At 41.6% G+C, this 21,287-nt stretch overlaps 1 protein-coding gene across 4 annotated transcripts in view; it reads right to left on the reverse strand.

Moving 5' to 3' along the window:
* The window catches only part of TIAM1 (TIAM Rac1 associated GEF 1), a 188,861-nt gene that overhangs the window by 68,388 nt on the left and 99,186 nt on the right, over window positions 1–21,287 (reverse strand). For all 4 annotated transcript variants that reach the window (XM_064496754.1, XM_064496763.1, XM_064496757.1 and 1 more), the window contains 5 exons: window positions 18,559–18,705; window positions 16,084–16,158; window positions 13,305–13,475; window positions 7,098–7,202; window positions 791–872 (listed from right to left, as the gene is read on the reverse strand). In XM_064496754.1, coding sequence (XP_064352824.1) covers window positions 791–872; window positions 7,098–7,202; window positions 13,305–13,475; window positions 16,084–16,158; window positions 18,559–18,705 — 580 coding nt within the window. The remainder of the gene's footprint in view (window positions 1–790; window positions 873–7,097; window positions 7,203–13,304; window positions 13,476–16,083; window positions 16,159–18,558; window positions 18,706–21,287) is intronic.

Here is a 21,287-nt window from a genome sequence, read left to right on the forward strand (position 1 = left end):
TTGTACACAGTGTGGTTGATGCTGAACACCTGCTTTCCTCCTGGGAGTCTGGGAGGTTCGGTACACACTGGGCGGAGGGTACCAACATGACCAGTCTCCCAATAAAAACCCCGGGCACCGAATCACTGACAAACTTCCTACTAGACAAAATTTCACACACATCATCCCAGCTCGTGGCTGGGGGACTTGTGGACATCCTGTGGGACCGGGGCAGGACTTCTGGAAGCTTGCACCTGGTTTCCTTGGACTTCACGCCACGTGCCTCTCCCTTTTACTGATGCTGTTTTGTATAATTTTGCTGTAACAAATCATGGTCATGAATACAACAGGGAACTGAGTCTGGTGGACCCTCTTAGTGAATCGGGGAGCCTAGGGATGGGCCTGGAGACCCCAACACACACCAAAAGAAGTCCTTTTAACATCATTTGTGGGGGAAGGGAGAATATTACATATATTTGGGACACAGAGGTGTGAAAGGATCATTTCCTCATCACCAGGGCACATCATCATATAAAAGTCTACTCCCAATGTATCTATTTCTTTTTGAAGACAGTAGACACCCTCCCCTAATGATCAAAGTTATGATATTTAAAGCTACAATCTTGGTCATGCCCTGGTAAATATCTCTTTTTTCCCCAAGTTTGGCTGTTGTGCAGAGCACAGAAGCCAGATGGGCTATCTGTTTTAAATAGGCCTCCAAGGCATTTTATTGAATTGTAAGTAAGTACATGTTTACACAGGAATTGTTTTAACTTGAAGAACACCCAAGATCAAAGAAAAGTAAACATACCATAATTATCACCGGCTGTATCTGACTTCTCAATCTGGATGTGCTGAGTGACTTTTGGACAGATTTCAATTTCTTTGTACAGCTGAAAATGACAAAGAGAAGTCTAATTAGGACTTCATCATAAATAACTTACGAGGCATGGTCATCAATTTGTAAATCTATTTTTTCACAATTGGTACTTGAAATCAAATGCTCATCACATCCCAGGATTTGTCTTGTGCTGACCCCATTAAGACTCAGAGTGGAAACTTAGAACTCATATTCCCAAATTTAGCTACAGTTCTGGCTTCTAAACAATTCCTCAACATCACTCTGTATGTCTTTTCCCACCCTATACATGTCACAGACCTGAAAATTAATGCTAAAGTAATCAAAAATCTCCAGTACAGGGGGGAAAAGATTATTAACCTCAGGAAGAGGTTGTAAGGGTCTTGATATGGGACCCAGAGAAATAGGAGTAATCTCTGTGCTTCCGTTCTCTTCTGTCCAGATACCATTTTTGCTCAAAAAGTCCACAGTAGTACAAATACATAGAGAAAAGTTACAGCATTGAGACAGGCAACAAATTATATAAATGAGGGTATTCCCTTTGAGCCCCCAAATTATATCAAATTAGCTAGAAGACTTAAGTACATAAATCAATCAACTCTGGGAAACCCAAGGAAACACAGAAAAAGAGGTGAGGGAAACTGGTGGTTCACAGAGAAACTTTATTTCAATTAATCACTTAATTGATACTTCATGTTTGTACATCTGGACCTGGTATCGTCATGGACCATAACTTATGAAGGTTTTACCATGTATCTTTGCCCCTCCTACGCCCTCTATGAGACAAACATGATCCCCATCTTACAAACGAAAAAGAAAAGGCCACAGAAAAAGTACTTTCATAAGGTCAGAGGCAAGCATGGGCAGAGCTGGATTTGAACCTAGATCTCAGTGGCTTCAGCACTGAAGTTCTCTCCACTAATAATGCCTCCCAGACCGCCCCCTGGTGGAACTTAGAGGGACCACAGCAAAGGGTACCAAACCGCTCTTCTTAGGTAAGTAAGCCGTTTCCCAAATTTGTGATAAAAAATCCAAAACAAATAAATGTGTCAAAGGCTCATATGGAATTTAAAAATCGTCATTTAATTTCAAAATGAAAAATCTACTTCAAGGCAAAGTCAAAAACAGAAAGCTGTCCTTCAGCACTAAAGAGAGGATTCAGCAATTATTTCAACTTGCTCCCATCTCTGACCACACAGTCATTTGTCCTGAAATAACTGCATTCTGACAAGTAAGAAACAAATGTAGGTTTCTTTCTCTTCACTGTCTTAGCGCAGTTGACAGGTGGGAGAGGCAAGCATAATGCTTAGAATTCAGAAGCCTGGAAAACAGGTAATGTTTCCTGCTGCAAAAGAAAGCCAAGGGGGGTGAGGGGGGTGGGCTAGGAGCGCCGACCCCACAGCCCAGATCATCTACAACACCCCAATTTAATGCAACTGCCACCAAGTGCAATGTGCTAAGGGCATAACTTAAAGTGTTTCTATACTTCAGAAAAATTTTCACACAAATAAATTCTGCAGTCAGAAGAAAGCAGATCTAATTACTGATCTTTAGTTCAGAAAATACAGTCACCAAAATTATACATACCAAATAGAATACATTTTATGACATGTTTTGTAATGTCACCGAATGCTCAATAAAATGTTACGACATGTATTGACTTCAACTTACTTTGAAACTTAGTTTTATTTTTCAATTTCCTTTCAAGCCAAACTCATCCACCACTAGGTGGCAGTATACCACCATTTGTTCTAATCATCTCCAGAAAGTTCCAAATGGTTTCCCATCGATTCAGTGGGAATTTAGCTTTGTAAATAATCTTTCCTGTTCTTTCATTATATTACCTCCTACTCTTCTTTGTAATGGGTGTAAAAGTCTGTGTGTGTGTGTGTGTGTGTGTTTTCCAACCAGTCTCAGAAAACAACAGTATAATACAGACAGGACCCCTTGGTCATGGCCCTTAGGCTGGTTGAACAAAAATTGGGTTTAGTGAAAGGCTCTAATAAAATATGTAAAATTTCAAGTAGGATCAGCACTTTGAAATATATTTTTGATATAATCACAATATCTGAAACCAGAAATCCTGAAATTGTGTAGTTTTTAAACATATTTCTAAAAAAGAAGAATCACACACATACATATTCCCTTTATTTTATTACATCAAGAAGGTTGCGTATTTTCCCCCTTTTCAAAAACCAGATTAAAGACCATCAGACTTTAAGAAACAATCTGATTACCCCGGCACTTGAGATATCACAAAATCACGGTAATTTCTTACCATGTCTCCTTTAGATGCCTGGTCCCAGCCACCATCACCCATTGCCTGGACTACAGCTCATTGGCCTCCTGCCTGCTTTCCCAGCTCCTGCCCTAATGCCCTAAGGTTCACTGGCCACACATAAGCCACAGTGAGCCTATAAGACAGAAGCCATGTCCTTCTTCTCTTGGGATTTCCCTTCTCATTTGGGCCCAACAAGACCGACGGTCCTGCCCTCCATCTCCTGCAACCACCTCCCCATACCACCTCCGCACTTACCCTCCCCATGACAGGGGCAAACCACCTCCACCGCTGCCTCCCTGCCCCTGCCAGGGCCTCACCTGGCTTTGTTATCTCAGCCAAGAACACTTCCCTCCAAAATACCTCTGTGACTCACCTTAGTCACCACCCTGTTCAAACCTCACATCTAAGGGAACAGCACAATCGCTGTTAGATGTCTGTTTTTCTCTATCTGTTTGTCCTAACTTTTCTTCCCAAGCTCTTAACATCCCTTGAAATATCACACATTTCTTTGTTTTCATTTTTTTAAAATGTACACGTTTTAAATCTGTCTCCACACACTTGAATGTATTTTCCGTAAAGCAGGGATTTTTCTGTGCCTCTCAGTGTCCAGAACAGTTAGAATGGTGCCACGCACACAATAAGTGCTAAATAAATTTTGCTGGATGAATGAATGAATACAGCAATCGAACAGTATTTCTGCAAACTCTTTAATCCCACCTGTCACTTTAAGAAAAACCATTTTTAATATGGGGTTTTTAAAAAACCCAGTGCCTCTATTTTCATGATCATTCCATGGATTGGACTCAATAACCAGCTTATCTTGAAAGAGAACCAAACTTTTCTTTTCATATAAACTTATGTTTTATATTAAAGCGTAATCAACGAAGCAGGTAAGTAGATGGCTAACTATTCACGGTCATTCATAAGCAAAAGAATCACTGGCCCCATCAAGTAACACACTAGATTCCTGCAAAAAAAAAAAATATGATACACACTTTTACTATTAACTACGGACCTTATGACTCAAGAATATTTGTCCAAACAATAGCAGAGAATAAAATGGTTTGGGATAGTCATCTGTGAATGAGCCATTTTTAAGGATAGGACTTGAAACATCTGTAAGCTTCCACAGTCCATCAAAAATAAAATGGAGGTGGGCTATGGAAACCAATTAGCCATGAATAGTCGGATGCTTGTTCAGTAAGGGACAATAAATCAAATATCTGTAAAATCTCGAAAAAGCATCCAGGAACACTGTGTATCCAGAAACACCCTGCCCTGGAATGACACCTCACCCAGTTTGATGGCCTCAAGTAAGGATCGGAAACCAGGGCTGTATATGTATAGAATTTAAGGGGTCTGTGACCTGGGATGGTGAGAAAACCCAACATTCTCATATTTACTAACCAGTGACTGAAACTTAGCATTTCCTTCAATCATAAATGAATGTGGGCAACAAACACAGCAATACGAGCAGTGCCTGTGACCCTGTCACACACAGAAACCACAGTTACTTTCATATCACATTCTAGCTAATGCTAATATCTCAAAATATTATTTATGCTCATCCCTACTCAAAACAGTGGCAGGTATCAGACACGGCTGGGTCTTACTATTTAATGAGTCAGTAAGTAAGCACATATATTTTCTATAATTAAGAAAATGTTTGTTTATGTATTGTACTTTTTATTTATTTATTGGGGGGAAGTAATTAGGTTGACTTATTTATTTATTTTTATAGGAGGTACTGGAGATTAAACCCAGGACCTTGTATAAGCTATGCATAACACTCTACCACTTGAGCTATACCCTCCCCCACAAAGCTTTCATATTTCGTGTATATATATATAATTTTTCTTTTTTGGGAGGGAGAAGTAGCTAGGCGTTTTGTTTTGTTTTGTTTTGAATTTTAATGGAGGTACTGGGTATTGAATCCAGGACCTCGTGCATGCTAAGCATGTGCTCTACCACTGAGCTATGCCCTCATCCCTTAAAAATATTTTTGATCACTATTTCAACACAGTTAGGCCACAGTAATCCTATATATTCTATTCCATGCAACTGAAAATATTATTCTGAGATGGGATCTAGACGCTTCACCAGACTGCCAAAGGAATTCTAAAAACAAAGAAGTTTAAAATTCTTGGTAAAAATAGAGGTGCCGGTGAGCAATACTCGTTTACAATCTGAACAATGAAGTGAGTAAGGCAATGACATTTACTTCCTTAGGAATCTTGAAGCTGGAGAAGTTCTGCAACATGGCAAGAAAGAATGCCACGATCTCCCTGTATTTCAGATTCTTTTTTTAAAATTGTAATTATAACATGGATACAGCCAGTGTAGATACAAACAGAGTAAGCTTCGCACACCTTAGTCTCCTCTATCGGATGAGACCACACCAATGGCCAAGACTTAAAAATAATAAGTGAGTCAGTATCATTTCAAAAGATACGGCTTACGCATCTGCTATAAGACATGAAGGACATGGAAGCTGGTTAGGTGTGACCCCTGTCATTTAGGATATATAAGATTCATTTACCCCAAGATGCAAAATACTTGCTCTAATAGCTATTCCAGTGTTAGCAGCAAACTGCTTCCTTTTTTTAAGTTAAAAAAAAAAAAAAGTAAAAAAAAAAAAGATTTTCTTTCCTCTACTCAGAGAGCACAAAGTCAGGGCTTTCCCCACGCCAGAGAAAAAGGAAATCAGCCACTGTTACAAGTGCCTTCCTCTGTTAACACTTCACTGACTCAAGTGATGGTTGAAATTGGTCTTTTTGTTCTTCCACTTCGTGACATGGTAAGTGTTACCAAAGCACACTCTCTCTTATATTCAATAAAAACACATAGAGGGAAACGAGGGACGTTTTCAAGATGACAGAAATGTTCCAAATTATGACTGCAGTGGTGGAAACAACTACCTTTGTCAAAACTTATCAAATTGTGTGCTCAAAATTGGTGAGTTTTATTGTAGATAAAGCCAACCTCAAAAGAGTTGATTTGGAACTAAATTCCCTACTAAATTTTTAAATCACGCTTCCCCTTTTTCAAAAAGAGACTATTTGGGTTTAAATTTTCAGTGCTGTTTTCTGCGGTGAAACACGGTCTGAAGTCATACTGTTATCATTCACATATCCGTGGCAAGCAGCTCGGTGGCCCCCAGAGGAATGACCAAGTGCAGAGAAAGGAGAACAAACTCCAAGACAGAGGAGCCTTGCTCCCAAAATGTTTCTTTCCTGGAACTGAAAAATGTACCCCTTGGCGAACAAAAAAGGAACTCCTCATTGTTTTACCATGTTACCATGACAACAATTTACTGAGCATCTACTACATGAACCATTATCACTGATCTTTGCAAAATCCTAAAAAGTATCATCTCCTCTTTTTTTTTTTTTTTTGCCAAGACCACATAATTAGTAAGCAATAGAGCCAATATAAAAATCCAGCTCTAGTTCAAAACCCAAGTCCCGTAACAAAAACTGAACCTACATCAGTGTGCCCAAGAATCTATATAAATTTAATTCCAAAAGGCCAGGACATATAATTAGATGTCAGCTTTTTCACTCAACAGGATTTTGACCCATCAATTTCAACATGCAGGAGGAAGTCACACAAAATTGAAGTTCGAACTCTATATGAGAACAGCCAGCTCACCCTTGAGTCACCCGCTTAAAACAAAAGACCATCAAAGCCGCAGGGGAAGCTAAGAATAATAGCAAAAATTCTATCTGAGAGTCAGTTCTGGATTTCAATTTGTCATGATAGCACAGCCTCATCCCCTGCATAAACTAAAGTGGCATTTCCGCTCTGTAGAAATATTGTGATATGTAAGGCCATCTCCACCAACTTAAGAGCTCTGGCTGAGGCTCATTTATTTTAGAATTCATTCCACTCCACCAACCACAATTAGCATGAGCACACATATTTAATTTAAAAATAATCTCCTGCAGAATGTACTTGGATGACAGTCATAAACATTACCAGCTCGTAAATGTCCTCCTCGGGCTTTGGGACGTAGTGCTGCATTTTGTTTTCTATTAGAAATTTCAGGCGCAGGTAATGAGCGGAATGATCCAGCTGATGTGTCTGCGATGCAAAAAAAAAAAAAAAAAAGGAAAAGAAAAGACAAGAAAATGTCTGTTCAGTAGTAAATAGACGTAATGAGTTCTCCACTGACTTACTGTCACGTATTCCTCAGAATAATGGAGCTTTGTTACTGGAGGGGGCTGGGGGGGTGGGGAGTGTAAAATTTCTATGCTTCTTAAAAGGTTGACATCCAAAACCCAAACTTTAAAATAACTGTCATTGAACATCATGTCACTGAACAATAATATCCCGTGGGTATCTTATGATCGGTAGGAACAAGACAGTCACATCTTCACTTCTGCTTATCTGGTCCATCCGGCTCTTTTACACTGGCTTTGCAATGAAACCTCTCAGATCCAAAAGGCCCTTACACGTAATTTCAAACATCCATAGGTGATTAGAGAAGAAAAATGACAAGAAAGCCAAGGAAGGATTTACAGTGACAGAGAAAAGCTGTGCCTGGGCAAAGCTGTTTTTTTAACCACATGGGGACATCGGGACAGTTGTTAACAGTTCATTTGCAAAAGAGTCGGCGTGACGATAAGGCATTTGGATCTCGGTCTTATTTATATACACCCCAAGTGAGACTCCCTCCGGGGGCAGGGCAGACGGGCACGTGTCCAACTTTGGAAACACACTGAATGACTCGCCCAAAGAAAACAATTCTAAAGCAGATAAGGATTGAAATCTCCAGGCCTTCTCCACTGGTCAGGATGGGTCAAATGCTTTTTTCTATCTAGAAAGTCATTCTTAAATTAGCTTCGAGGAAAAGGAAAAAAAAAAAAAAAAAAAAGATTTTGAAAAGTTACATGGCAACATGAAAATGCCCAGCTAGAGAGAAAATGTTCTTATCAAGTCTTTTTTTTTTTTTAAAGCATCCTTATCTTTGAGAGATTTATCTTAAAGTACTAGCACGTAAAGGTATGCCTGGAATCTGCTTCCAAAATCACCCAGAGCTGCGGGTGGAAACAAGTTAGTAAATGGATGAAACCTAATTTGGTAATTATGGAACCTCAGTGCCGGAGTTCAGGACACCGTTCCCTACTCTTTGGTAAGTCTGACGCTTTTTCATACATATAAAAATCTCTTCACACCAAAAGCTCAACAGACGAGAATTATTTCAAAATAAGTGAAGTTAGTTTTTCACTAGTTTAATACTCTTTCTACTTACCCTCCCCCCCAAATGTTAAGGCCAAACTAAGAACATTCCAATAATTACTCCAATAATAGTCATTCAGTTACATCTAACAAACTCTTAAGTGGGCAGCACTTCACTGCGAAGAGGGAAATTAATAAACTATAAATGCAATGTTCGGTGGGGTGGGGAGTGTGGCTACGGGGAAGGGGCAGAACGTGGGAGGTGGGGACAGTGGTGATCTTGCTTTTTAAATAAATGTTCACGCAAGACAGGGATCTCGCATTATAGAAAAGCACGCTTCCGGATAGTAGATGTGAGCTTGTTCTAAACACCTAGCAGAACGATGAGGAGGTTTCCTGTGGTGATCCTCGGGACCCTCCAACGTGCATCCTCTCCCGAGGGACGTGAGGGTTTGCAGCCTGTGATCTGAACACAGGCACCCCCGAGCCAGCACCTTCCTGTACACCTGGCTTTTGGGCTTTCGCCATGGGTCCTAAAGACCAAACGTTCGTTGTCTGCAGGATGCAGAACGTTGATGTCAAACACTCAGGGTGGATGGCTAAGCCAGGGAAACAGAAACAGAAAACTTCCCAAGTGTGCTACCTACTGCTTGTCAGAGCCACTAAGACCAACAAACCACCACAAAATAATCATCCCCAGGGCACAATGATAAGCAGGAAAGGCTCCCTCACAGAGACAGAAGCTGCCAGGGCTCCCACCGACCCTGGGTCCTCACTAAAGTCTTTAAAACTAGAAGCAAAATATTTTGGCTCACCATCTGTTTCCGACTGAAGTGGGAGGGAAAGAGAAGTGAAACGTCATGGGGTCTTGGTTGACAGGGACAAATCCACTCGGAAACCTGACTGTCATTATTAATAAACACCCGGTGGCCACTCCCAAGGGGGCTGCCACTTACAGAGTCTTCTGGAAACCAGACCCACAGAGCAACCTCATCTAAGAAGCTCCTCGTTCCTGGAACCTCGGAGTGAGAGAGAGGCAGCCCACTGTCAGGCACCAAGAACTTAGGGTGGTCCTGATGAAGCCTGGGGATCCTCGCCCCTTAAAAGCGACTGCGCTGAAAACATCTATGCAGATGCACAGAGAGCGTTAAACAACACCATTGTTAAGGTACCTCACTTGAAGAGTTTAACAAAGCAAAGAGACCAGAACAGTGGTGATAAAGGTGGTTCTTGCCACCCCGCCCCCCACCACGTTTTTCAAGCTTCGTTAAGTTACAATAACGTCTTAGTAACTTTAAAAAATAAAAATGAGCACGTACACTAAACATAAAAAGTATAGTGATCTTACTTGTAACCTGGGAGTCCGTGGTTTGGTCAGCAAATAGTTACCCTAAAAATGGAACTCTGGACCCGTATACCAGTGTGTCTTATCATTTTGGTAAATGTTTTTCAATTATGAGTTCTCATTAGTCATGGCTGGTCTAACATAAAGGGAAAATCCTAATGAACTAACTAAATCGTTCATTAGAACTCTCAAGAGTTTCACGCTCCTCCAATATCTGCAAGTCAATATTAAGGCAGATTGAACATCATGTTCACAATGCATCTGTGGGCAAGAAGAATTCCAAGTACTAATGCATATTTTAACACAGGGATTCTAAATATTTGGCCTGCTTTAGACTTGCCAAATGTTCAAGAGGAAATTCCCTATCCCAAGAGAAACTCAGGTAGGAAACTCCTCAGCAGTCCGAACCTGTCTTCCAGTGTTCATTGACTTAAGTTGCTTGAAAGAGCACGTGACTCATTTTGAGACAATGTAGCCACAAATGATGCCATACAGCGAGTATCATTTAGTTTGGTTGGCGTGTTTTCTGAAACTTGCCTCTTAATTATGACTACTTCAAAGGATGAAACAGCAAAACATAATGTAGGTCTTCTCAATAAATAGTCTGAGCCAATCACAGCAGAAAATAACGTGACCTTCAAGTCCACCATGCTTTGCTCATCCATTCTCTTCTTATTCTTGCATGTCAGTCGAACTTGGAAACACAAATGCAGGCAGTTACTACATACAGACACCCACGCACACACACAAACACACACACACACAAAGTGCTACCGCAGAATTTCCAAAGCTATTTATCCTCCCGTTCAAAGTGACCTTTTTTTTTTTGAATGCCCACAGTTATTAGAACTCCCAAGGCCAGAGGCCTACATAGGGAAGGCATGGATATACGCCCATGGTCACACGTGAATTATAACTGAGTAGGAATGAATGAATTTTTTTGGCAATTATTTTAGTAATTGCAATGATCAGAAAGTATCTAAGACCCACAGGCCAACATGGTTACCTGCTATGTTAAGCAACAATCATTTTCATAACATTCATAACATGAATTGTCCATGAAATGGAGAGCTTGAAACAGTTACTGTACCAGAACTCGACTTGTGGCTCGGATGGCAGATGACAAACTGATGTGAAATGATGTGGATCAGACAGAATAGGAAAGAGAATGAGCTGAATGCAGGAGACAGAAGAAAGAGATCCATTATTAAATATTAGGGAAAGCACCCATCACCAACGTTGAGAAAGACAATAAGAAATAAAAGACAGACATTCTGACAATCACCTTTGTTTTCAGTCCCTCCTCCAAAGGAGGGGGGAAAAAATAACACTCAACATTAATTAGATCATTAATAACATGTGGCACTGTTTCCCCCATTATCTCTTTCCCTCCTAAGAATAAAATCAGCTCCACTAATTACAATAAAGTGTTTTCCAAAGAAGCAGCAAGCTTTAGAAGGCACCTGGCTCTGAGCACACTGTATAATTTATCCTACATGGGCGCTCTTCTCGAGACCATCAATTTCTTAAAGTGCATACACAAGTTTTCTGTTTTTAAACTCAAGAAGTGGAAGCTTGTTCCACACCATATTGGTTTTGTCTTTATTTCTATGTTTGGGAGGGAGGGACCTGAGGATCCAGGGAAAGTTAGGTGGGGTGACCTTTTATTATTAGAGAAAGGGATGTGTGTCTTAACAACGCCATCAAACACCTGTCAAGAGACAGAAAGGGACACTTTATAGGGGAACTGGTCTAACTCATGATCTAAAGATGGTCTCTAAGTTGCAGTGACAATATTATATCTCCCTCAATCTCTTAGTTTCTACCAAAGCAATAGCTTGAAAAGTACCTAACATCACTCTTTTCCCCACTCACTGTTCAATTTGCCCCCAGAGTTTACTGCTTAACTCTGACTGACCCTCCAATTCGTGATGGGGTCTAAAGCCGATGTTCCCAGGAGGCTCCAAAGCAATGCTCCCCCTTGGAGGGACCCTCTGGAGTCTGGCTTATTAAAAGAAAAAAGGCCAGAGTCCTACTTCTGACACCTTCAGCTGCAGTTCTGAGAATAACTCCCACAGCTCTGCAGAATATTAATGGGTCTGTAAAGAATCACGCTAATCTATAAATAAAAGAATGCAGTAATCCTCAATAGACCAAATCTGTTAAGTAATTAAAATGAAAAATGTGAACAGAAATACCATTATCTTTAAAAAGCTAGAACTCGTGTACGTGAAGGAGTCAAAGCACGCAACAGTGTCTCACTTATTTTTAACACCTACGTGGGGGCTGAGTCTAGCTTTGTCCTGAAACAAATGCCCTTCTCCCTTTCCTCCACAGAGGACCACCCAATAGGCTTATCTGAGCCAGGGTGTTCCATTTCTCCTTCATACGAAGCCATATTTTTCCCTTACAAAAGTCCTAGTGATCCGTTTAAAAAAAAAAAAGTACAAAAATTGCTGATTGCAGGATTACAGAACTGAGATACTTGCTGAGGTAGTGAAAGTTACTCCATCTTTATAAACCACTGTGTCAAATGAGGAGGTCCAAAAACATCATCGCATTCATCCAGCTTCTTCTAGGATAAAATTGTGACCGAAAAGGTTTCCACTTTCCCTTCGGTTTCCATCCTCCCCAGAGAAGACCATTTCACACCCCTAAGAATATTTTCTAGATCCTCCCACCCCTTACGGACCGGCCTTCCTGATGACTGACAGCTGCTGTAACCACCCGCTTGGCACAAAGCCCAGATGTGGCTTCAGAACCTTCTTTGAAAGTGACTGTGACAGTGCTGTGAGCTCAAGGCTCACTCTCTGAGCCTCACCTTCTCTGTCTGTACAATGGGGAAGTATCAGTTCTCTCTCAGACCTGATCTGACTACTAAATAAGACTTTAGTGCAACTAATTATGCAAAAGTAAAAACAGTAAGGAAAGCCCCTCTCCTCTTTCCCTTTCCTTGCTCAAGGCCATCCAATTCATCCAGCCATCCTTCAGGGAGGGAGAAAGAAAAAGAAACTGGGCTTACCTTGAAAAAGATCAAGTTTCTACAGCTTAAGGTAAAAGTAGAGGAAGTGAGCTCAATCATCTGTCACTAAAAAAAAAAAGAGGCTAACTGTGTGTTCATAGGAAGATGAATTTCCCATCATGGAGGTCAAATTCATATTTATTTCAGTTTTTCCCTACTCTAAAGATGCCCATGGTGTATCAGTTACTGTCAAAGAGCAGGTTACAAACAGTGCACATGATATGATGCCATTAGATACACATACATGTGTGCGTGTAGAAGCCAGAATGCAGGCACAAACACCAAAATGTTCACCGAGGTTATTTCTGGATTTTGTGAGTAAGGGTGGCCTTAATTTTCTGCTTTGGTCTTTACCTAAATTTTCTCAAATTTCTGCAATGAGCATATACTAGGCTTATTACAAATCTATCAAGTACACATGTTAAAAGAAGGAACTTAAAAGAATCTCTCTCCTGCCAGCACTGAAGAATTCACTAACGTGTACTATGCATATCATCACAAAGGAATCCGAAGCTGCTCTGAAATGAAACGGAGGTAGGCCTTAAAGCACCTTCCTGCGCCTCACGCTTCTGAGGGTCCGGGGCTTCCTCCATCTCTCCTTGTTCTCTCAAGAGAGCAACCCCCAGTAGCCTCATACCTTGCAGATCAGCTCCAGGGTGTCCCGGGCCGTGTCCCCAGGCCGGACGACGGTCAGGGCTGGCTGATTATTTGGCAGACAGAACCAGGATGGAGTGCAGTACTCGTGGACCCAAATGTCACAGTCAGGGTTGTGCTGGTGGACGCTGGGTAAGACCATTTCTTTCTCCCTCTGGGATAAGAAATAAAGTTAGCAGAGCAGCAAGTCAGTCTCTCAGGATCCTAGCTCCCCAGATGGGGCACAAGGATTATCCGTTCCTAGGAAAAGGGCCCCGGGCAGACGTGGCTGCAGTGGTGAAGGACAGAGGGGACTCCCCAGGGAGAGGAAGACGTTGTAGAGAAAGGAGCTTTCCTGGGGGTGGGGGAGAGGTGGAGTTCTCAGATTCGAGGCAGACCTCACACCTGATCCACGCTTCCTCGGGTGGGCGCTGCATGAATGAGTGGGTATCAAAATTAGGAAGAAAGAAAGAAGGAAACGGGCCATCCATCCATCTCAGCTTATTGCTATGAGTTCTTCCATAAACCCATTTCAAATTCAGAGCTGAGAATTCCTACGACCAGACTACCAGCCACGTGAGTTACACGTTTCAAAGGCAACAAAGCAAATTTTTAAAGAAAAGCTGGTGCTCTAGCCCTGCCTATTTACAAGCAGCATCTTTTGAGGGGCTCACATTTGACCTCCAGCACAACTCTGGGAGGGAGGCAGCTCCACTTCCCAGATGAGGTTCAGAGAACTTCAAGGATGAGCTTTACACCTCCTGAGGCTGTTGCCATCACTCCATCCTCTGTATCACTCTCCCTGAAGATCAGGGAGTAGCATCAAGTTTCTAAGAATGAGAGAAACTGCATCCTGTGTATGCAGTCAGCAGCTGGGTTATATCTAAGCCAGCTATGCAGCTAAAGCAAAAAAACACTCCATAAGTTGATGACATATTAGGAGCCTAATCTCTCTGTAATAAGCAAAAAATAATTACATTAGGTTTCAGCAATGTAAAAACAATACTGATGCTTAATATGTGGTAAGTAATAAGCCCCGATTATTGGACTATAACCAGGCCACCGATTGGTATATAGGTATCCGCAGGTTACTGAGGATTTGCTGCTATCAGCAAATTACAAGAAGAAACAAATTTCCACAGGAAGTCTAGAAAGAAAAAAACAGAACAGATTCCAGAATGGGGGAAACACTTTCGTAAAGGCTACTAAACAAAATTCAATTGAAAAGACAATTTCAGCTCTGCCTTTGATGGTGTAGCTTTCATGGATAAATTGAACCCCAGGGAAGGAATTGTCAAAGCACAATCAACTTGCCTAAATCCCGTTAACTATCATTGGAATCTTCCCACTCTGTCCCCACGTGCCCCGTTAAATAAGTGCCCTTAGTACTAGAGAAGCCCAAGTGTTGCATCTAAACTGCTCTTTGAGAACAAGGCATTCCAGCCAAGCAGTGGGATAGAGAGGAATCCTGGAAAAATGGAAAAACAAAAAATTGACACAGAAATCCAAGGGAAAAACTTGTGCAGTTTCCAGGATCTAGACATGCTCATGTTAAAAGTATACTAATAATGGTATGTAAGATGAATTTGCTAACTTCAGAAATGGCTACATGAACATCAGAAACTAAGCTTGGATCGTCACAGAGGGACAGCAATTTAATTTCATCAGATTTCATCAGAAACAGACAGATGCTCAAAGAGAGGGCCATAGATGGGTATTTCCAAGGACGGCTGCCTTTGTATCCACAATGACATAACCCAGGAATAGTTTAGGTATCAGACGGAGAAAAGGCCTGTACACGACGACTCCTCCCACCCCATCCCCCGATAGCCAGAACTACCCCCACTGCACTCTGGTTTCGGAGGCTCAGCTCCGTCTAAAACGTGGGGTGAGCCACTGCTTGGTTGCATGGCAACCGAGAGCTAAACTCTGTCATATTGATTCTGAGAACCAGAGGATCATACCAAGGTCACATTATCAACATCAGAACCCCCCAAACAAAGAGGCTGCTGGTATCACCATAAGGGTCTTTAAAACAAGGAAGGTCCATTTATTTAGAGGCTGAAAAAAGTGGCCTAGAAAAAAAAAATCAATATTTTTTATGGGTCCTCAATCAGAGCAGTTTGAAAGCTCCTTTTAAATCCAAGCACAAGGTTGAACCAAGTCTGTGAATCTTTAATTGAATACTTGTCTTGGGAGGCAAATGCATTTTTTTATTTTTCAAAGAGCATCCTATCATAATAGTTCTTTTTTCCCCCATACTTTTACCTTTTTTTTTTTACTGAGGTATAGTCAGTTTACAATGTTGTGTCAATTGTGTGTATAGAACAGGGAACTATATTCAATATCTTGTAGCAGCTTATGGTGAAAAAGAATAGTTCTTCGAAATTAATCGAAGCAAAACAGCACTGTGGGTAGAGAGGGAGGGCGGTTAGAACTCACCTCTGGAGAAGGAAGTTATATATGAAAGGAACTGACAGTGGCATAAAATCCTCAGCTACCCAGAACCCCAATGTTCTCTCACATTCTAGATGGAAACTCAAACATTCAAATGATAACTATTGAAAATGTGATGTCAGCAGAAGAATGTTCTTATCACTATCAAGTTTCAAACATATAATGCTTCTCCATCTCTTGTCAACCTGTTACATAATTTTAAAGGACTGATCATTTCTGCTTTTAATACTGGGTCTACTTAATTTTAGGATCCCAAGAAACCACTGCATTGTGAATGTGGATGCATTTGTGGTACTTTTATAAAAGGAACACGTGTTTATTTTTACCTTGCCATCTGGAACAGTGTCATCAAATATTCCCTCTAAAGATTTCTTTTCAGCCTCAGTTCCCTCACCGAACACCTGCACATACAAAAGTATCATCTTAAAAAGAAATCTAGGCAAAAGGGCAAATGAAGCATGGGAAGGGGGATGGAAAACAAACAGGCTATTAAAAAACATTATGAACGTTTGAGATAATCTTACGTCAAATTCTAAAGCAGGTAAAACAATTTATAGTAGCAGACCATGAAAAACATTTTCGCTATCTAAATCACTTCCCACATCTTGGATAATTTTTTTTTTTAAAGTTGGCTTTTCAATCTGGATAATTTATCTAAATTGAAACAAAATAAACTTGCAAAAGCAATGAACTAGATTCATTCACAATGAAGAATTTCTGTTGTGGCATCATACACCTAATCAGCTAATTATCAATAATAATTAGTTTACTTTTTAATCCTCAGAACCTGAGAACATACATGTGTAATTATTGTATCACAAAACCACGGAAAAGCTTTTTATTAAAAAAATAGAAACTTGTCTATCCCTTGAAATTTAATGAGTCCTGCAAACTTAAAGATGGTTAAAATCACAGCAGGTTACCAATGCCACTAGGTGGTGAAAACCTAAACATGTAGACATGAGAAATTTTATATATTGTCTCTAAACCAAGCATATACTGTCAGGATAATATACACAAACTAAGAAAAAGCCTTCGCACCAAGATATATAGAAACATACAATCTCTATTGTATGTTTATTGTATGTACTGAATTAACAGTAAATTTCTATTGGTATGCGTATAGCTAAATAAGAAGTTTTTTTTTTTAAACTCTTACTATAACAGAGAATAACAAGTGTTGCTTATAAGACATTATATGGTCCTTTGATTTAAAGAAATTAGTTAAAACGTTCTCTTGGATTCATTTAAGTTCAGTCACATATTTCAGCAGCAATGGACCATCATGTAATTTCAGCAGCAATGGACCATAACATAACCTGCACCCATAAAGCAGAACCCCACGGCTGAACTAAAGCTTCTGATAGAAGAGAAATTCAACCCGAGTTGCCAACTGTGAAGTCCTGACATGCATATATAGCCATGATCTGAGTCATCTGCAGGGACAGAGGAGGCACACAAATGACACCACCACCTCCCAGAAGAAGGGGAGAAACGCTGATGGTTAATGTCCTCCTTTGGCAGGTTTAATCAAGAGACATCTAGTCTCTCGTGTGATATTTCTGATGAAATACTGACTTTCCTCTAAACAATTTCTCCTTCAGATTTACATGGAAGCAAAACCCCAGGTGGCAACACGTCGCTCTACTGCCACCAGAGGCCACAGGACAAACATGACTGCGCAGGCTCGGGCCCCCTTTCCATCTGCTCACTGGGTCTCCTGCACATTCCATTAGGGGTCCAGACAGGGTTTAAATAATGAGTTTGGGGGTCAGCTAAGAACTTAGTACATCAGCCTTCAGGATTCATTTCCCTTTTAAATGCCAGTTCTTAAGGACACAAATGGCTGGAATGGGTCAGAACAAACAACGGGACATCTTGTTATTGAATCAGTCAATGGACTGCTTCTCACTTTGCTTAAGGCTCAGAGTGAACAGGTCAAACTGGCAACCCTAGTCATGACCTCAAAATGCTCAACACCTCATTTTCCAGCCACTGCAGCCCAGGGATTGGACATTCTCTTCCTCCTGAAGGACAAATATCCATTTTCTTTCAGTCCCTAATATCTGAAGCAGTTCCGGACCCACCTGTTTTTCAAAGCCGAGGAAGAAGGATGACAATGACAGTGGAAAGAGAGTTTCCCAGAAGTGACTCCAGGAGGAAAGTGGCCCCAGCTAATAAAGAAGTCCAGGTAATGAGGCCGGAGCATTTGGTTATCAGAGGACCAATGATGCTGCATCCTAGGTGATGCCATTCAGGATGCACTGAGATCCCCTGAAGCCCTGGGACCTGAGTAGCAGAGAGTCATGGCAGGGAGTGAGTGCTGTCCGATTCCGGGTTCCTCACACAGGCAGGGAGAAGAACTGCCTATTTGATGTCAACCCCCAGAAGTCAAGGGCCAAGAAACAATCAGATATCCCGGAAGGCTGCCTTTGATCCAGCTCCAGGGGCAGCTTAGAAGACTGGTCAGGTGCCCACCTGGCTTCATCCACAAGCGCTACTTTTTCTCTGAAGACTGAGGAAGATGTGCACTTTCAGTGCATCTATAATTAACCAGGGTTTGAAAAGGATGCAGGTGAGAGGCTGGAGCTTGGTGGGAGACTAACAGCAGAGTTCAATGTTATGGGCATTCGTGAGCTAGTAAAAGCATCTAACATAACTCAATTCTTTGTGTCAGCTAGTTGATGTGAAATCATACTCAGTGTCAATCAAGGGACCACACACACCCACGCACGTCCATCCCAAAGTGAGGTGTCCACGGAGGCAACTACATCTGCTTTCTCGTCCACCCTGGAACCCACCTGATTGATGCTTGGGCGTCCCTGCTTCTTTTTGGAGGTAGTGTCCAGACCCCAAAGAGAAGAAAACCTGCTCCTTCGCTTGCTTGCGGATCTGGACATGGCCTGAGTACGTCTTCTGACTCCAGTTTCACCAGTGCGTGCGGCCACCTGAGGATGGCAAAGGGAGCATCACCAAGAGGGATGTGTCAGGACCGCTCACCTGTTCCTTCAGGTCCCACCCTCCAGTGACCACTCCCCCTCCCTCACGCCTGCCAACACTGACCCCACCACCCAAAGCGCCTCATCCATGACTTAGACCTATGGGGACTTTGAGCGCCCTTCCTGGATTCACAATATAAACAAAAGGTTGGCAAACTCAATCACTGTCTGAAATCATCAGTAAAAATACATAAAATAGAAATAAAGTGTATTCTATGTTTCCAAGAACTAGATGAGCTTCTGGTCACCCACTTGAACCCTAGCATCAAGTTAAATTAACCATACTTTCTTGAGAGTCTCTCCAAATGGTACAGTGCTGTTTCTCCACTCTAACAAAAAAAAACAAACAAAAACAAACAAACAAACAAAAAAAAAACGGTGCCTAAGTGTCGGCAAAAATTGTGAAAACAGCACACGTTGGTTCCTGTGATTCCATTTTAAATCTAATTTTACCAATCTCTTCTATTTAGTTTTCTCAGAATTACACAAAATCACTTTCCTTATTAAGCAAGTGGTAGCTGTCCCTCAATATCATTCTGCCTTCTGCCCTAGTCAGATGTCACTGAGCATCTAGCCAAAAGATGACTTATCTTCCTTGTAGCAGGGAATGCGCTTCTGATAAAGTTCTGGTCAATGGGAAGTAAGTAGAAGGGTTATTTGCAATTTCCAGGACTGGTCCTTGAAAAGAGGGAGTTTTCGATTATCGTTCACTTTCCTCCATCCTGATGACAGGAAGGGCCACATGTTAGCTAGTCTAGGACACCTGTGTAGAAGCCTTTTAAGGATGGCAGAACTACTGGATGGAAGGGACCCAGGTCCACGAGGATAGTGAGACCACCGTACTAGCCTTGCATACCGTATGGTTAGGTGGAAGGGGAATATAAGCTTTATTTTGTTTAAAAAAAAGGAAGTGACACTCTGTTGAGATATTTGCAAGGTGCCAGCAACCCAGACAAATATTTCAAAAGGGAACACGCCAAATCTAAATCTGCCACTGCGCTAGCTGCTCAAGTCCGTGCAGAATCTGTGAAGACTCCATAAAGCTCTTCCCAGGCAATCACTCAGGCTTGAACTTTATCCTGTGGCTTGTAAGCAAAGTCGCAGGAACTTGAGGGAACCTCTGCCAGGAGGTCTCAATAGGCCACCCACGGGCTCTCCTTTCAAAAAGAGGGCGTGCCAGGAGGTACAGCCAGACTAGAAACGAAACTTCCCGCCTGCTCTTTGTTGCTGGAGGTACATGTCTCAGAACTTACTTGTCACAGATTCCCACACGGGCAGCTCCCAAAGTGACGGTTGCCAACTGGCAGCATCCTTGGGGATGAATGCTGTTGGGTAACACACGGAGCTTCCCCAGCAGTCAGCACGTTGGTTACAAGGTGCGCAGCCCTGGGGTTTTCAGTATCAACAGGGTAAACTGCCTGGAAGCCCTCTGAACAGACTGGCCAAGACCTCCACGCCCACTTAGAACAGGAATCAAAACAGCTTCTCTGTGAGGGTGTTAGGGGGGAGGTTTCCTCAAAGCAAATAAGAGGAGGGAGCTAAGAGGTCTCGTATTTTCTCAGCTTAGCGCATAAGAACAACCCAGATCAGGGCAGGTGAAAAGGTGGCATCCACGACAATGATGGGAACGCTCTCCCAGAAAGAGCGCTAACCTACAATTATACTCAAGGTGCTGTGGGGAACAGAGTCACACAACAAAAGGCACATGTTTACATTAAACACGTAAACATTTTCTCTTCTCCATTTCCACCACTTTCTAAGCTAAAGGTAAACAAAGGTTGTAAAAGGAATAAATTATCATATGCTGACATACATAGATGCTCACGTAACTATGTCAATACCAGTTAAGTCTATCTTAGCCAAAATGAGGCTAAAAACCACTGAATAAATAATGCTAACGGTAAAAATTCTAGAGAAAAAACATCCATGGGGTCTCTTATTTATAAACAGCTACAGACAGAAAGGCAGATGCGCGTGCACGCACGTGCACAAACACACACTGCGCCGTCCTTCAGTACCCATGGAGAATTGGTTCCAGGACCCCCAAGGATACCAAAAATCCTCCCACGCTCAAGTCGCATTTGCATATAACCTACACACATCCCCCTGTGTACTTTAAATCACCTCTAATTACTTTTACTACCTAATACAATGTAAACTGTATGTACATAGTTGTAAGTACCATGTAAATACTATGGAATTCATTGGGCAAATTCAAGTTTTGCTTCTGGGAACTTTCTGGAATCTATTTTTTTTTTAATATTTTCAATCCTCAGTTGGTTGACTCCCCAGACAGAAAACCTGGGGAAAAAAGGGGTCAACCGTGTGTGTGTGTGTGTGTGTGTGTGTGTGTGTGTGTGTGTGTATCACAGCACACATCAAAATCTGTACTTACTGTGTTTATCTGATGGCTTACTCATTTATTTTCCATCTCTCCCACAAGAACATAAGCCCCAACAGGACAGGAACTCTGGGGCCATTTGCTGCTATAACCCTAATCAGAGGACAGTAACTGACATGTGCCAAGCACC

The sequence above is a fragment of the Camelus dromedarius genome, chromosome 2 (assembly GCF_036321535.1).
Source record: "Camelus dromedarius isolate mCamDro1 chromosome 2, mCamDro1.pat, whole genome shotgun sequence".
Classification (NCBI taxonomy): Eukaryota; Metazoa; Chordata; class Mammalia; order Artiodactyla; family Camelidae; genus Camelus; species Camelus dromedarius.